The 15,888-nt window shown below is 37.4% G+C and overlaps 1 protein-coding gene across 4 annotated transcripts in view; it reads left to right on the plus strand.

The window, feature by feature from the left end:
- Positions 1 to 1,834: 1,834 nt before the first annotated feature.
- The window catches only part of LOC127803607 (uncharacterized), a 37,413-nt gene continuing 23,359 nt past the window's right edge, over positions 1,835 to 15,888 (plus strand). For 3 of the 4 annotated variants that reach the window (XR_008023538.1, XM_052339991.1, XM_052339993.1), the window contains exons 1-7: positions 1,835 to 2,073; positions 2,514 to 2,624; positions 4,361 to 4,447; positions 5,225 to 5,278; positions 5,463 to 5,623; positions 5,776 to 5,926; positions 12,765 to 12,902. Coding sequence is in view for 3 of the 4 variants with exons in the window: in XM_052339991.1 (XP_052195951.1) it covers positions 1,900 to 2,073; positions 2,514 to 2,624; positions 4,361 to 4,447; positions 5,225 to 5,278; positions 5,463 to 5,623; positions 5,776 to 5,926; positions 12,765 to 12,902 (876 nt within the window). In the remaining variant the exon portion in view is untranslated. The remainder of the gene's footprint in view (positions 2,074 to 2,513; positions 2,625 to 4,360; positions 4,448 to 5,224; positions 5,279 to 5,462; positions 5,624 to 5,775; positions 5,927 to 12,764; positions 12,903 to 15,888) is intronic. The other variant, XM_052339992.1, reaches the window with a different exon arrangement.

Raw genomic sequence — 15,888 nt, forward strand, 5'->3', positions numbered from 1 at the left:
TTCAAATACTTAATTATTTAAATTATAAGAAATTACAATAGCTAATTATTTAAATTATAAAGATAAATACTAAAAAAACTAATATTACTTACCTCTCCTGCCTATATTGCAAATGCAACATGATTTTTAAAACTTTTTAGAATAGATGTATTAGTAGGTCCGCCAGGTAGTGGTTCAGAAATAACATCTTCGTGGTGAGACTCGTGATGAGAGTAAGATAGTTGAGCAGTTGCTTCCCCTTCATTAGGGTTGGGATGCTCCTCAACTGGTATCACATAATCTGTCACTGGCTCTTCTACTCGTTCTAAAATAGGCGGTTCATTAGAACTCTCAATCCTCCTTCTTCTTCTAGTTGATGCAGTAGGACGCTCTCGAGAAGAAGAAGGCTGGCGAGAAAAAGGCTGTCAAGATGAGGAAGCATCACATCTTTTACCACGTACCATATCTACAAAATAACACAAAAATAAACAATAGCAATTAACTACAAAATAACAAACAAATATATCACGTATCATATCATAAAAATAATACAAAAATACAAAATATTAAACAAAAAATTACGATAAAAAAATTATTAAACATCCAGAAAATTTAAGTTTCCCAAACTCCAGGAACGTTAGTGTTGAGTTCGGGAAAGCTGGTGTTTCCCGAACTCTGGAGTTCGGGAAAATCAATTTGTCCCGAAACGTAGAGTTCGGGACATGTATAATATAAGTTAATATGATAATTATTAAAATATAAAATATGTTAGTTGGGAAAATCCATTATTGGATTTAAAAAATTAATTAAAAAAATATATATTTACTTGTATTAAAAATTAAATTATTCAACTCCAATACCTAAATAAAAAATTAAGTATAAAAAATATTAATGAGCACTATTTAATTAAAAAATTAAGTTTTAATAAAAAAATTAAGTATACAAAAATATTAATTAGCACTATATAATTAAAAATATTAATTAGCATATATTAGCACTATTTAATTAAAAAATTATCACTATTTAATTATCACTATTTAATTAAAAAATTTAGTTTTTTCAAATATTTGTATAAAAAATAAAATAAAAATTAAGTATAAAAAATATTAATTAGGACAATTTAATTACAAAATTAAGTTTTTTTAAATATTTTTATAAAAAATAATATATAAAATAAAAAAAGAAAAAAATAAAAAAAATGAAAGTTGGGCTGCTCCCGAAACCCAGGTTTCGGGAGCGGCCCAACCCTCCGAAACCTAAGTTTCGGAGGCGGGTAGCCGCCTCTGAAAGCTAGGGTTCGGAGGCGACTGCCCCCCTCCGAAAGCCAGCTTTCGGAGGGGCAAGGTTCGGAGGGGACCTCGCCCCTCCGAAAGCTGGCTTTCGGAGGCGGCTTCACGCCTCCGAAACTCGGTTGTTCGGAGGCGAGAGGCCGCCTCCGAACAGCCCATCCCTCGCCTCTGAATAGCCCATCGAACCCAAAAAAATTGCAGTTGTTCACATTAGATCCAACCCAAAATCACGGATACAACCCAAATAATAAAAAATGTAAGTAAAATTTACCTCAAGAGCCCACATTAAAGAGACGCGGCTCTGTAGAGAAGGCGACGACTAGAGTGCGGTGTAGGTAACTGTCAAAGGCAAGTGGAGGTTGAGAACGGCGGTGAGTCGCGGCAGAGAGGTGTATGGGTATAGGAGGGTAAATTTGGAATATAGTTGGTTACAAGGAGTAATAAGTATGGCTTCGAATAATAATTATTAAATTTATTTTAATTATGACTGCGAAGAGTAAAACGTTGGTTGCAAATAGAATTTCCCTTTTTGTTATTCCGATTATGTTAGCAATTAAATTCATTTCAAGAAGAAGAGGAAGAAGACAGTTTGTGTTTGACAGCGAGAGGGAGAGAAAGAAAGTGAGAGAGAATGACGAAGAGGAAGATGATGAGCGGCGAAGAATCGAAGTGGATGATGGAGATACTCAACGCCGGAGACCAACGCCCCTTCGATGAACTCCTCGCCGACTTCAACTCCAAATTCCCCCCTCGCCTTCTCCTCCGCCGTTTTCACCTCTCATCTTCTCTCTCCATTCTCCTAGAGGCAAGCCAAGACCCTCCTCCTCCCCCCTCTTCCCCCTCTCTATGCGTGTCTGCCTGTAAAGAAACAAAATTCTCCATATTAGGCAGCTGGTTAGGGTTTCCATATGTGTCTGATTTACTTTTTATTATTATTATTCTTGGAAATGGAGAGTTTATTATTGTTAGGGCTTTCTTGCGTTATCCATTGATCTTGTATCAAAGATTAATCATGCCAGTAGTTTCAGCTTTGTATCAATCAATCACTTCACTCTCGAATTAAGCCGATACGTCCATGTGATCATCATCTGGGTGGATGCATGATTTAAATGTGTCCGCGACCATTTTCGTATGAATAAATAAACCCCCGTGTTTTTCTTCTTTGCTTTTGTTTGGAACTATACTTTTAACGTTAATAGCACCAATGATCGATTGCAGCATTTACAAGCTATCTGCTTTTTGCAGAACAAAAAGACTCTGAAATCTACTCAGCGATTGGTTGCATTTGCCATTCTCCATCACTCTTACTCTGCCCAGCATCCTTCCTCAAACCCATTCATATCTTTTCTCGTTAATGTAAGTATACTTGCTATTACCTCATACTCACTTGCAGTGACTATCCGGTCGACCTGTCAGTTTAAAGCACATATCTCAAGTAATTCGTATGGGCCTGTGTCGCTCTTGAAGTTTTCACGTATTTTCTCGTGCACGCTCTTCTTGTAATTTTATAACTTTACTAATGTTACAACATGCTATACCTTCAAACATTGTTGATTTTCCTCTTTCTATTTGTTGTATGTGGAGAGCATCCTTTTTTTTTTCCTTTCATGCTATCCTTATTTGAAAGCAGTCCCCTTTTCCTGTTTTGCCTTTTAGCAAGATATTTGACATTGGTTACAATTTTGGTTTTCTGTAACAATACTAGTTATTGTTTTGGTTTTCTACTAGATTCATTTGTTCTTACCCTACCTGTCCTTGTTTTCTTGTGAATTTTTTTTTTATCGTCATCACACTTTCACACTTTCTGTTTTCTTAATTCTTCACACACACATACACACACACACATGTCGTATTAATTTTTTTATTTATATTGTGGGCCAGATGATTAGGTTGCAATCATCCAGGGCTGCAAACAAGCCAAATTGAGCTGAGCTTTTCTAGGATCTGGCTTGTTCATTAAGAACCTGAATGATATAAATAGTGTGACAGAAAAGTGTAAGTTGTAAAAAACACACATTATTTGGAATGAGCCTCTGAACGAGCCGTGAAGGACTTGTTCACGAGTCCAAACAGGCCGAGCACCTTAAAGCTCAAGCTTGGCTCGTTTATTAAACAAGCTTTAAAATCAAGCTCAAGGTTGTTTATTTAACCAAATGAATGAGCTTGAATGAGCCCTAATCAAGCAGAGCTTTGAGCTGATTGCAAAGATCTGTTCATTTTGCAGCCTCTACCCAGTGAATCATTATTATTTAGATACAGGTAATGTATGCTAGAATGTAAAAAGGGACTGCTCATATTCACTGCCTTAAATTGTGGAAATTGATTGTGTTACAATTGGGAGCACTGTCGGTCCAATATATCACGCAATAAACCAACAATCCAGACCACTCTTACACTCTCTTACCGATTCAAAATATACAACAGAAACAGGAATTAAAGAATTGACAAAGATTAGAGTTTAGAGCAATCAAACCACACAATACATTGAGAGTTTATCCTGGTTCGAACTGGTTAAAACCAGTCCTACATCCAGCAGTACCGAGAGCAATCCACTATGAATGAAATCAGATACAAGAGTTCCCACACTTCCTCTCGGACACGAGTACACTATTCTCTCTTGAGATTACAAAGGACTTTTCTTAACACAAAGCCTTTCCTCTCAACACACAGCACTCTACTCGTTTACAACAGAGAAATTTCTGAAGCAATGAATGATACCCTAAGCGCTAACTTGAGCCCTCTATGTATAGACAATAGGGCAGTTACATCAAGGGAATTAATATATAACAATACCTAAAATACCCTCAACTAACAGTCGCCGTTAAGACACCAAATGGCCACTAACGGCATATCACAAAGGGATCCAACCGGGATCTTTGTATCTCTTCCTTCTAGATCCTTAATACTTAATGCAAAACATCACAGATTGTTTTGTTTGATTATACTTGTATTCAACTATGGCTTCTATCTTTACCATTTGATGAAGGCAGTATGGTGTCATCTTCTGATTCATATATTTATTTTTTTTCCAAGGGGTTGGGGGGGGGGGGGGGGGGGAATTGATTCTCGCCTCAACATTCTTTCTTTTGCAGGCTGCTTGTGATGAAGAAGCTGAAAAATATGAAAGAGCATTTATTCTGCAGCTACTAGGCTCCTCCAACAATGCCAATTTTAAAGAGGTCCTTTTTTCTTCTCTGTGTTTTTCTTGGTTGTTATTGTTGCTATTGTTGATTCCTTCTGTGGAATGTTCTTGTTCAGAACTTCTTGTTGCTAGTTCCTTTGGATATGCATCCAATAAGGGTCCATTAGATATGTTATGGATCAAATTCCATTCACTTACAAGTGGTTCATCTCATTGCAATTATGAATGTAATCCGACCTGACTAATACCTAACAATTTTTATCAATTAAGATGCTTGCTGTTCTCTTCTAAATTAATTAATAAATTCCTATCTTCTTTCAGAGAAAATATACTTGCTGTCAGATAGAGAGCAATAAATATTGTTATATGGGCATGGAATTGTGTTTTAGAATAGGTTTGCCTCCAAATGTTTGGGCTTGCTAAATTCTCAGGATTCACAGTCTACTACATTAATAATTTTGGCTTCATTATATATGGCATGTCTGGCATTTTGTGTCTTTTTTAAATATTTTTGTTGCTGGTGGTAGGTTAGGTTAATTTACTTCATTAAAAATTTTTTGAGTGCATCATATATGGCATGTCTGGCATTTTGTGTTTTTTTCACATATATTTGTTACTAGTGGTAGCTTAGGTGAATTTTCTAGTGCACTGTTTGTCTGGGGAGCCCTCTTCCTTAGCTGCACATTTTTATCTGTCTTCTGTCAACCCTTTTTATGTCGATCCCCACTCAACGGACCAAAAAAAAAAAAAAAAATGGTGGTTTGCTTCTTTACTGTGAACAATTTGTTAGGGCTTTTTTCATCCTTTTTTGCAGGTTCTCAAATTGTCAGCTGCAGACTACATCAAAGTCTTTGATCCTTCATCAATTGTGAGTTGAATATGCATGAGTAAATATCCTGTTTGCCTGCTAGAAATTATACCTTTGATGTATGAGGCAGCATCATGCTTATGATACTTACAACCCACAGTTTCAGAATTTTGATTTTGTTTTTTTTATTCTTTATGCATGCTTTCTATGTTGATACTTGATTATTTAATTCCCTCATTTTCAGGCTTTCCTGCAACATGAACAGTTAAAGCTTCAGTATTGTTTCAAAGTTAATGTGGACCCATTTAAGCACTTAATCAAACAGAATTATGTGAAAAACGTTGTACCTGACCCTGATATGCCTCAAGGTTGTGATGAAAATTCACCAGAGTATGACCCTTACCTGTGAGATGCAAATTCTTAAGGGTTCTTTCCCCTTTTCCTGTATATGTTAGCTATTAGTTGATAACTCTAATTGAGCAGTCAATATTATTATCATTTCACTTTTATCTCTTTACCATTGTTTTAATGCATGTAGAGCTTGGATCGCATTTCAGGTTTGAACTGCAGCCTGGAGTTAAACCAAAAATTGGATCTGGAGACAGAGATGAGATGGTAACTGGGTTGCTGCAGAATTTATCTCTGGAAGGAGTAGGTCCTCAGTGGATTAGACCTCTTCCACCAAGGCTCCCAGTATTGGATGGAGAGGTAAGATATGTATTAATGGATTTCATGAGAAATTAGGATTATTAAATTTTAATATTTGATTTTATCATTTAGGTTTTATTTGAATTTTTGAAATTAGATTTTAGATTTTTATTGCATTTATTTTAATAATTGTTATTTGGATAGTTATCTTTTATTTTAGGATGTAATAAGAAAGAATGCTTTTGATTGATATTGAATTATATTTGATGATTTCCTCTCTGTGATCTCTCCCCCCCCCCCCCCCCCCCCCCCCCCCCCCTCTTCTCCTTCAGTAATTCTCTATTTTCTAGCTATTCTGCATCAAATTGGTACAAGAGCAAACTCTGATTTGTAGCTTCCATTAATTTCAACAATCACCTTAACCACCATCAAACTACACAGCAGCCATCACAGAAAACATTCAGCACCAACCATTCATTTGTCAGGAAATTTTCAGCAACAATCATCAATGAACAACATGCAGTTGCTTGTCATCGTGAACTAAAAAAAAAAGAAAAAGACATGTGGAACCTGAGTTGGTATCAGAATCCTATCATCGCCAAAGCCATTGTCATCCTTGAATCAGAAGAATATGCATGTTGGAGTATAAAAAAAATAGGATTATTGACCATCTTCTCCATTGAAGACATTAGAACCACCGCATGAAGTCCACCACGACAATAGAAGCCATCAATGCATATCAAAATCGTTAGAGCCACCATTGAGGCCATTGATGGATCGCCTCACCTCCCAGATTCCTAGCAGGCATGTCAGAACCCTATCAGACGACTTAAATTTCGCTTTACTTATTTAGTGTTAAAATCTTCTTTTTCATGTGCCATTTTCACCTTTTTAGCCAATTTTTGTAGACCTATTTTCACTCATTAACCTACTTGTCTTATTGCAATTTATATTTCCAACCCTGTCAACCACATTCACCCCAATTATCACATATACTCCATTCCCACATACACAACCATTATCCATGCCATCCACACATTGTCCTGATTTTAGATTTGAGTTTCCTTAGTGATTGATATGTTTAGCTCTGGTTTGAATAGTTATTCCCCCCCCCCAAAAAAAAAAAAAAAAAAAAGAGAAAGAGAGATAGAAAAAGAAAAAGAAAAAGAAAAAGAAAAAGAAAAAGAAAAAGAGAAAAGAGAAAAAAGGCCAAAAAAAAAAAAAAAAAAATGTTGAATCTAGCTTACCTGCTAGTGCTGTGGATTCTAACATGTCAGTCCCTTTTTCCTAACTAGTAGGCAAGATATTGGAATGTCTTCGGAGCGCAGGAACCCAATTAGTAGAATTGGCCCCTAGGATTGAGAAACTTTTTGAGAAGAATGGATCCTCTAGAAACCATTATAGGAAGCGTAGAGATAATTGTCCTCCTAAGAGCCATGCATCTTTTGCAAACAATAAATAAATGCTAGGTCCTATTTTGCCTAGTATACCACCTATAAATATGTGGAATCTTGAGTCACAATCACAGTACTATAACCATAGGGGTTTTGGTCACTTGATTGCTAGTTGTCTAATTTTGATTTCCATTTATGGAGAATAATAAAAGACTAAATAAAGAACACCAGAAATAACAAAACCATGGATGCAATATTGATGCATTGGGTGAGGTAGAGGAAGATTGTGATTTCAAAATTAACCAAAAGAATAGGAATTTCAGATCATTAATCAAAACAGTTTGAGTATGTTGTAATAAAAGAATTTGTTATAGCAGCCCCGGAAGTTCCTAAGGATGCTCAGATAGTGGTTACTGAAAGAAGGCTGTCAGGTAGTTGAAGAATCTCATGATGTTTTTGATGATGAACGCCATGATTAGGTGTACCAATACAAGGGTTTAAGCTATTTTCTAAAACATAAAAAATAGTAGTGGAAACAATAACGAAAACACCTTGCAAGACTCGTTTCCAATGTCTATATGCATATCAAAACCAAACTATGCCATAGGGGGTTTAGTAGGTATACCTTATAACACTTGAAGGTTGATGTAGAGATTGAAATCCTCCTGGTGGCACAACTCCTTGCTCCAAACAGCTCCCGAACAATCCTTTCAGTTAGACTAAACTGTCCCCTGAAACTACGAGGGGCCTATCGAGTCCATAGTTCTGAAAGGCGCGAGGCGCAAAAGGTCCTGGAGCCTGAGGCGCGAGGCACACGAGACGAGGCGCGCCTTTGTGAAGCGAGGCGCACCTTTTAGGAAAAAAACTCAAAATCTTGTAAAATCATAAACAACTATCAAATTATCAATAATAACACATTCATATCATTCATGATTCATTATCTTCAAATTCTATAAACTAACAACATCAAAGTTAATTCATTTATCATGCAAATTCTAAACTAGAAACATCATCAAAGTTCAAACTTAAAGTCTCAACACATTAACTTCTGGGTCTTTAAGAAAAACATTAAGTGGACCCTTTTGTGTTGGCCCTTTAACACTACCAGTACCGCTTCCACTTCCGGTAGATACATTGGGTCTTTTTCTACTTTGAGGCAGCGGCTCATCATCATCATCATCATACCCTTCACCAAATTGAAGATCATCATCTAACGATGCTATATTTCGCTCATCCCTGTTATTTTTCTTCTTTTGCATGTACTCTCCAATCTTTTCTTTTACTGATGGAGGACATTTTGGACAAGCTTTAGTATTCCTAAAACCGCCCACTACATGTTGTTTCGCCCGAAATATACCACCTTTTGTTACTTTATGACAAAATTTACATGTGGTGGTATTTCTATCATTAGGATCAGCTTCAAAATAATTCCATGCCGGGTCCGTTTTGGAAGTGGTTGACGACATTTATTGGGCTGTTGCAACACAGTTCCAATTTCCACAAAATTCTCCTAATGATAGAAATAAACTATAAAGACTTAAAGCAAATTTCAGCAACCAGCTGCCAACAAAATAAATTAGGCAAAAATGCAAGAAATAAACAAATAAAATACAAGTAAAGAACTTACAATATGAAATTATGAATATAGGAGAAGACGTGGGCAGCCTTAGGCCCTTAGCAGCTTCAATTTGAAGAGCTTAAGAGCAGATGAGAAGAGAGGCGAGGAAGAGAGGAGAAGACCGTGGGCAGACTCGGCATAGGAGAATAGAAGAAGAGGGCGCGGCTGGAGACTGGAGAGGAGGCAGGCGCTGTTGGAGAGTGGAGAGGAAAGGAAGAGGAAGATCAAGGGGTCGCGGCTAGAGAGGAGAGGAAGCTGGAGAGGAGGCAGGCGCGGCTGGGGCTAGAGAGGAAGAGGAAGATCGAGCAAGCAACGAGCTGGAGAGGAGAGGAAGAGAGGAGGCAGGTGCGGCTGGGGCTAGAGAGGAAGAGGAAGATCGGGCGAGCTGGAGAGGAAGAGAGGAGGGGGTCGCAGCTGGAGAGGAGAGGAAGAAGAAGATCGGGCGAGGGTGAGCTGGAGAGAAGAGGAAGAGAGGAGGCAGGCGCGGCTGGGGCTAGAGAGGAAGATTGGGCGAGCGAGCAGCGAGCTGGAGAGGAAGAGAGGAGGGGGTCGCAGCTGGAGAGGAGAGGAAGAAGAAGATCGGGCGAGGGCGAGCTGGAGAGAAGAGGAAGAGAGGAGGCAGGCGCGGCTGGGGCTAGAGAGGAAGCGGAAGATCGGGCGAGTGAGCAGCGAGCTAGAGAGGAGATGCAAGCGCGACAGATGCTATAGTCGGGAGGAGTGAGGAGCAAGCAGCGAGCTGGAGAGGAGAGGCAAGCGTGGCTGGATGCAGTCGGGAGGAGAGGCAAGCGCGATTGGCTGCAAGATTTAGTAGAAGACCTCAGTTTCATGAGGCGCGCCTCATGCCCCAGCGCCTAGGCGCGCAAGGCGAGGGCCTCGCCAAAACCGCCTCGCCTTGGCCCAGGCGAGGCGCCAAACTGGCGCCTTAAGGCACCTCGCGCCTAGGCACGCCTTTGATAACTATGATCGAGTCCACGCACCAGCGAGATGGTGAATCCCAACACTCTCTCTTTGTGCTAGACAGAGAGAGTAAGGGAGATTAAGGACAAAATAGAATGGGTTCGAAATGAAGAAGCCCAAGAATCGAAATAGTCTCACTGTTTTGCTTGGATTGCTACTATAGCAATGGTGGAACAAGGAGCTAAGGAAGAGAAGAGCAAGGGGTGAGTGTTTTGCTCTGTAATGCAGAGAAGAAATGAGCCAAAAACGAGAGAGTTCAATGCAACAGTTGCAATCTCCACACACTCTTTAATCTCTCTCCCTTTGGTTTATATATCAAACACCCAAAACCCTAACCGTCCAAATCATCCTCACTAGAGACAAGAGACATGGAAATCGGGTTGGGGATAAGGAAGAGACAGGAAGGACGCACGCCATCCTCCTTTCGTCCGCCCTTGCCACGTGCCCCATCTTTTCAATGCAGAAGACGACAAATGGTCGTGCAATCTGCCAGGGAGATCAACAGAAACTGTCGACAATATCCAAAAGGGCTGTCGATAGTTTTGTCCCATTTTCCAGAAATAGCATCTAGGCCTACTATTTACTCTTAATAGTACTTTCATTATCTCATAATGACACTAAGGCCCCTATTAACTCTTAACGACATGCCCGTCAACTTTTGACGATTGCTCCTTATTAATTTGATCATTGAACCTGATCCGTTAACTCTTAACGGTAACATCATTAACTCTTAATGACGGTTTCGATCTTAATTGCTTAGTCAACCATCACACTCGACTCGGATATGTGTGTAACCTTCTAGGTTCACTACAAAGTAGCAATCAGGACACGTTAACTCTTTAACGTTGACCAAACATTTTGGTCTACAATGAGAATCTCTCCATATCCTCGCTGTACCCCAAAAGACCCTAAGTGACAACTAGCATTATATTAGGGCGATATTACCAAGTCTTACTTCAGAATATAACTTATTTGGGCTTTCGATTCCCGTGTACTATAATCCCTCTATCAGTTATCATCCCGATCGAGTGAGAGTCATAGACTGATCAAACTCACTAACTCGATGACTATGCCAAAATCAGTGTGGTGAGATTGAGATGACACATCGGAACTTTTTCCGACATTGGAACACTTTCCAATCAAGACCACAATTGATCGCATAGGATGTTCACCTTATATCAGAGGTTGATGGATCCCATTAACAATCACCTGCCTCCATATGCCACTACGTAGGGACCACACAGTGCATCTCCCACCCGATAACTGGATGATTCTTAGCAACGACAAATCGTTGACACCGACACACAAGACAACTGTGTTGCCTCCGGTCAAAGGACCAGTAATACAATCGAAGCCTATGATAGACCATAGATCCTTTGAGCCATGTGAACTATCACGTGCGTCACATTCAGTAAGTGTTCCACTAACACCTATTCACATGTATACGATATCCACCTCATGGATTATAGTATGCGACTCATCATCCTTTATCATTAGCATCTCATAATAATTAAATGTGGTATCCCATGTGTCAGTCCGTACTTGATTAATCATAGTCCCCTTCTGAGAAGTCTAAGGACTAGGAATTTGTCATTAAGATATCCTTATTGTAAAGGTCAATTGGCACATATTCTTAACACTTAAGAATAAGACATTTAACAAGAAATCTAAGGACTTATTTATATATAATGATTGGAGAGTTATGAATGAAGATATGACCTCAAAATATGAAAACACATTTTGTTATGCATATTGCAAGAATTACATCATTAGTTCCATAATTATAAATGACAGATGCTATCTAAATCTAGCATTAGAGCACCAACACTAACAGTTTCTCCCATGGAATCCCTGAACCACCTTTCCCCTTTCTTTGATCTTTAGCATGGCATAGATTTTGTCCCATGAGTGATCTTTCTTGCCTCACATAGAATGAAACTCATTGAACATGTGGAGTTAGATAAAGCAATTTACAAACTAAAAATGCACACAAATAACATGGCAAAGTTCATGTTAAGGATTGTGTGGTGATTAAACTAAGGCAAAAATGAGTTGGACCAAATGTATATCATTGATGTATCTCCTACGTTAGTTTTAGCTCTATGTTTAATGTTGGGGACATTAATGCATATACAAACCATTCTATTCCTCTAAATGAACCTTTTGTTGATCCATTCTCTGGACTTGCCAAGAGTCTAAAGTCTCATTACAGCTACTTTTTTTTTTTGTTATGCACACCAAGATAACATTGGTATTATTTTAGGTGAGCATATTTCTTTTACCAGGGATGGACAGCTTCAATGCTTTCTTGTCTGTTGGATGACCTACCAAATTTAGCCAAGATTCTTAAAGAGAAATAGCCATTATTTGACCCAACCTACTGGAGTTGTACAAGAGCTGGCAGGATCTAGCCATGGAAGCAACAAAGTGCTCACTCTAATTGAGTTGGTGTTAACTAAGACACTCAACTACCAATGAGATTACTTGAAGCTTGAGGATGAGTTTTTTTTTTTTTCAAACAAGGGGAGAGTGATGAGAAATTAGGATTAAAAATTTTAATCTTTTATATTAGGATTTAGGTTTTCTTTGAATTTTAGATATTAGAATTTTGAATTAGAGTTGGGATTCTTTTGACTTTATTTATTTTCATAGTTGTAATTTAGGGTAATATCTTTTTGTTTGATTTCAACCTATAAATATGCTTAGGATTTAATTAGAAAGGATGCTTTAGATTGATATTGAATTCATATTGATGATCTCCTCATCTCTCTCTCTCTCTCTCTATCTCTCCATCTTGCCTTGATGCTTCTTCTTCATCTTTTCTTCTCTAATTTTTCATCTCTTCTTCAACCTTTCTCTATTTTCTAGCTGGTCCACATCAGGCTTCTTATTCATTTTAGTAGACTTACCTGGTTCTAGTTTATTGCAGCTTGTGTGGCTCAACCCTGAAAATAATCATGAGTTTTTATGGGATCATGGAATGTGTGCTGACACTAGCAGAGGGGCTGCTGTTAGGGATCTAATTGCAAAAGCTTTGAAGGGGGCACTTGCTCCTGCTCAGCATGAGGTACTCTCTCTCTCTCTCTCACACACACACACGCGCACACACACAGCAATTGCAATCCACAATGTATGGTTGGTCTGTAAATATTATTTGATTTATACATGGCTGCATCTCCTAATATTCCCTAATTTAATTCTTCTATTGCTTGCTAAAAGGATATAGGTAATTCTTCTTTTATTAGAATTTGAATGAGAATAACTAATACATGAATTGTTGGAGGGGCCAATAGAAGAAATGGGAAAACATGGAGGTACTTGTAGTTTGCTACTAATGGTGCTTATCTGCCTGTGGATGATCATTCTTGGAGAAATGTTAAATATATCATTACCTTAAGCAAGGTTTTAAGAATTGGCTAAAACTGTTAGTCATTGCTAAACGTCTTGTAGAATATATGATAGGATCATTTGCTCAAGTAAGGTTTTAAAAAGACAAAAACTGTTAATTAGAGTAATGACTAGAGCTTTTGGCCTTATCCATCTCGTTACACCATGATTTAATGAGAAACTTAAATTATATTGCCCAATGGCTATCTGGTATCCATAATGTTGCTGTACCAAGTATAGTGGTTATGATAATGCTAGTATCATCATGGCAAACCTAATGGAAAACTTTTACACCTATAGATCCCTCTCTTTCTCCAGGAAACATTTTTACACATATAGATAAGAAATAGACATAAATATGGACAAAAGATATGACAATTAAAGAAGAGTATTGAAAAAAATACCTCTAATCAAACATGAAGATATGGTTCAACCCATAATGATGATAAAAATCATTGGTACTACTCTTCCAATATGAAGATATTATTCAATCTATAATAGCAATACCAAGTATTGTTCAATACAAAAAGTAACTACTTTTAGCATTATTGTGATTAGGACTCAATTTTACCTTCTCATTCTTATTGAGCAACTTATTGTATTTGTAGTTTTTTTTTTTTAAATCCCATAATTTGTTCTAACAGTTCTATTAGAATCTTGTTAATGTTTTAAGGTGCGTTCAACCCATTCAACCCATTTACCTATGCGTCTATCACTTGTCCTATATGTGTTTAAAACAAAAATAATAATGAAAAATTGAGAGATACCACTTAGCGTGTCTGACATGTATCCTGTCCTGGTGTGTTCAATGTGTATTCTTGTTGAATATGTGTGGGAAATTGATATACTTTCCAAAGTAAAATGTTTCTGTTACCCCTAAGCTTTACCCAACACTTTCTCGACCTCTCTTCTCCTCTCTCTTTGTTTGTGGGTCTTGGATTCTCAAATCTAGGTCGAAAAATGTTCTCTCTCTCTCTCTGTCTCTCTCTCTCTCTCTCATTTTGTCACTTTTATCTGTCCTTCTAAAGAACTTTACCACTATATGTATATATTTTTATATCTAAATGCAATTGTGAAGATGGATCTGACAATTGGAATCATAGTTACTAATATCCCAATTTGTATTATCTATAAGACCATTTTTGTTGTATGATTTAACTGTTAGGTAGTCAAGTACTAAAATGTACAAAATATAAGCATAATTGATACGAGGATGTGTGACCATAGAAGAAAGGACATAATTTGAAACTAGATATTTGTAATAAGGTTTGAGTGACACCTTTTCAAGATAAGGCATGCAAGATGCAATTAATTTTGGACATGGGAGAAGAAGACCAATAGATGTAACTGTGAAGCTAGTGGGTCGAATGGCAAAAGGTAGTAGAAAAGTGTTAGAAGAAAGTAAGAAAAACTTGGTAGAATCCCCTTAGACAAAACACTGGATATAATGGTGTTACAAAAGGTGACCATGGATGGAGATGATTGGAGGCCAGAATGTCATGTAGCGGATATAACCTAATGGGATTAGGGCCTGTGATGATGATGCTTAGATCCTAAGCATGATAGTTTTTGGGTAGGAAAGCATAGGGTTAGGTAGGATCACAATCTGAAAGCTGATCCTTCATGAATCTACTTAGGCTACATTTTTGGATAAATGTTCTCTCTTCTATCTGCATTCGATTGTGGGGTTTTGTGTCCCAGAGGCCATTTCTTAAGAAAAGACCAACGAAAAAAAAAAAAAAAAAAACTTGGATGATTTCCTTTCCTTGGTGACATGGTCATTCTAGGAAAAAATCAAAAACTTTCCTAGATGGCCTCCTGACCAAGTAGGCAAAGTATAGGTACATTTCCTCTCTTCTTCTTAGCAGTAGCAGTTGTTGTTGTTCATTGCCGTCCACTTCTTTGCATCAGTAGCAGCAAAAGCATTTCTTCTTTGCCGAGTGACATTCCTTTAATTCTTGATTCTAATTTTTAATTGTGGCTGTTCTTCCTGTAAGATTCTCATTTCTACTTTATTGTAGCAGTAATGTTTCCTCTTGCTTTTTTCCTCCTTTTCTTTTTACTGCATTTGCATTTCTTTTTCTTCTTCTTCTTTTCTTATATTTAGATATGAGTTATAAGGGTCTTGCAAAAGATAAGACCATAGATATATATGACTAATGAGCTGATCCCGCATAGTGGCATAAAGCTTGATATGTTTTTTACAATGTTGTGCATTTTCTATGCGCACAAATAAATTTTTTTGATTATATCTATTTTTCATGATATTTCTATGTAATTGTTTTTGATATTTTAGTCTTTGTTATATATTTTGAAAAATATACCATACTATACAAAACTACTAGACCTATATTCCTATTTTGATAGGATCTTCAGATTCTTGATTTGATCTTATGATTTGGTTTGGAAGCTTTTCCACTAATCCTAGGCAGGAATGTGATTTTAATAACTATAATAGGGATGACCATGTATGATTTTTTTGGTGAAAGAATCCTTAGAATGGTGAGTTGGATGGTGGCTTTTGAGTTTTGATGAGTTTAGGCTTTTCCTTTCCTTTTTTAGTTCACCATATACCTTTTCTTGGGTCTAGGTTCCTTTTTTCTTGTGCACTTAATTTATTTTGTGTCTTGAACCTTGTGTATGACATAAAAAATTATAAAATAATT

This window comes from Diospyros lotus, chromosome 6, assembly GCF_014633365.1.
Source record: "Diospyros lotus cultivar Yz01 chromosome 6, ASM1463336v1, whole genome shotgun sequence".
Taxonomy (NCBI): Eukaryota; Viridiplantae; Streptophyta; class Magnoliopsida; order Ericales; family Ebenaceae; genus Diospyros; species Diospyros lotus.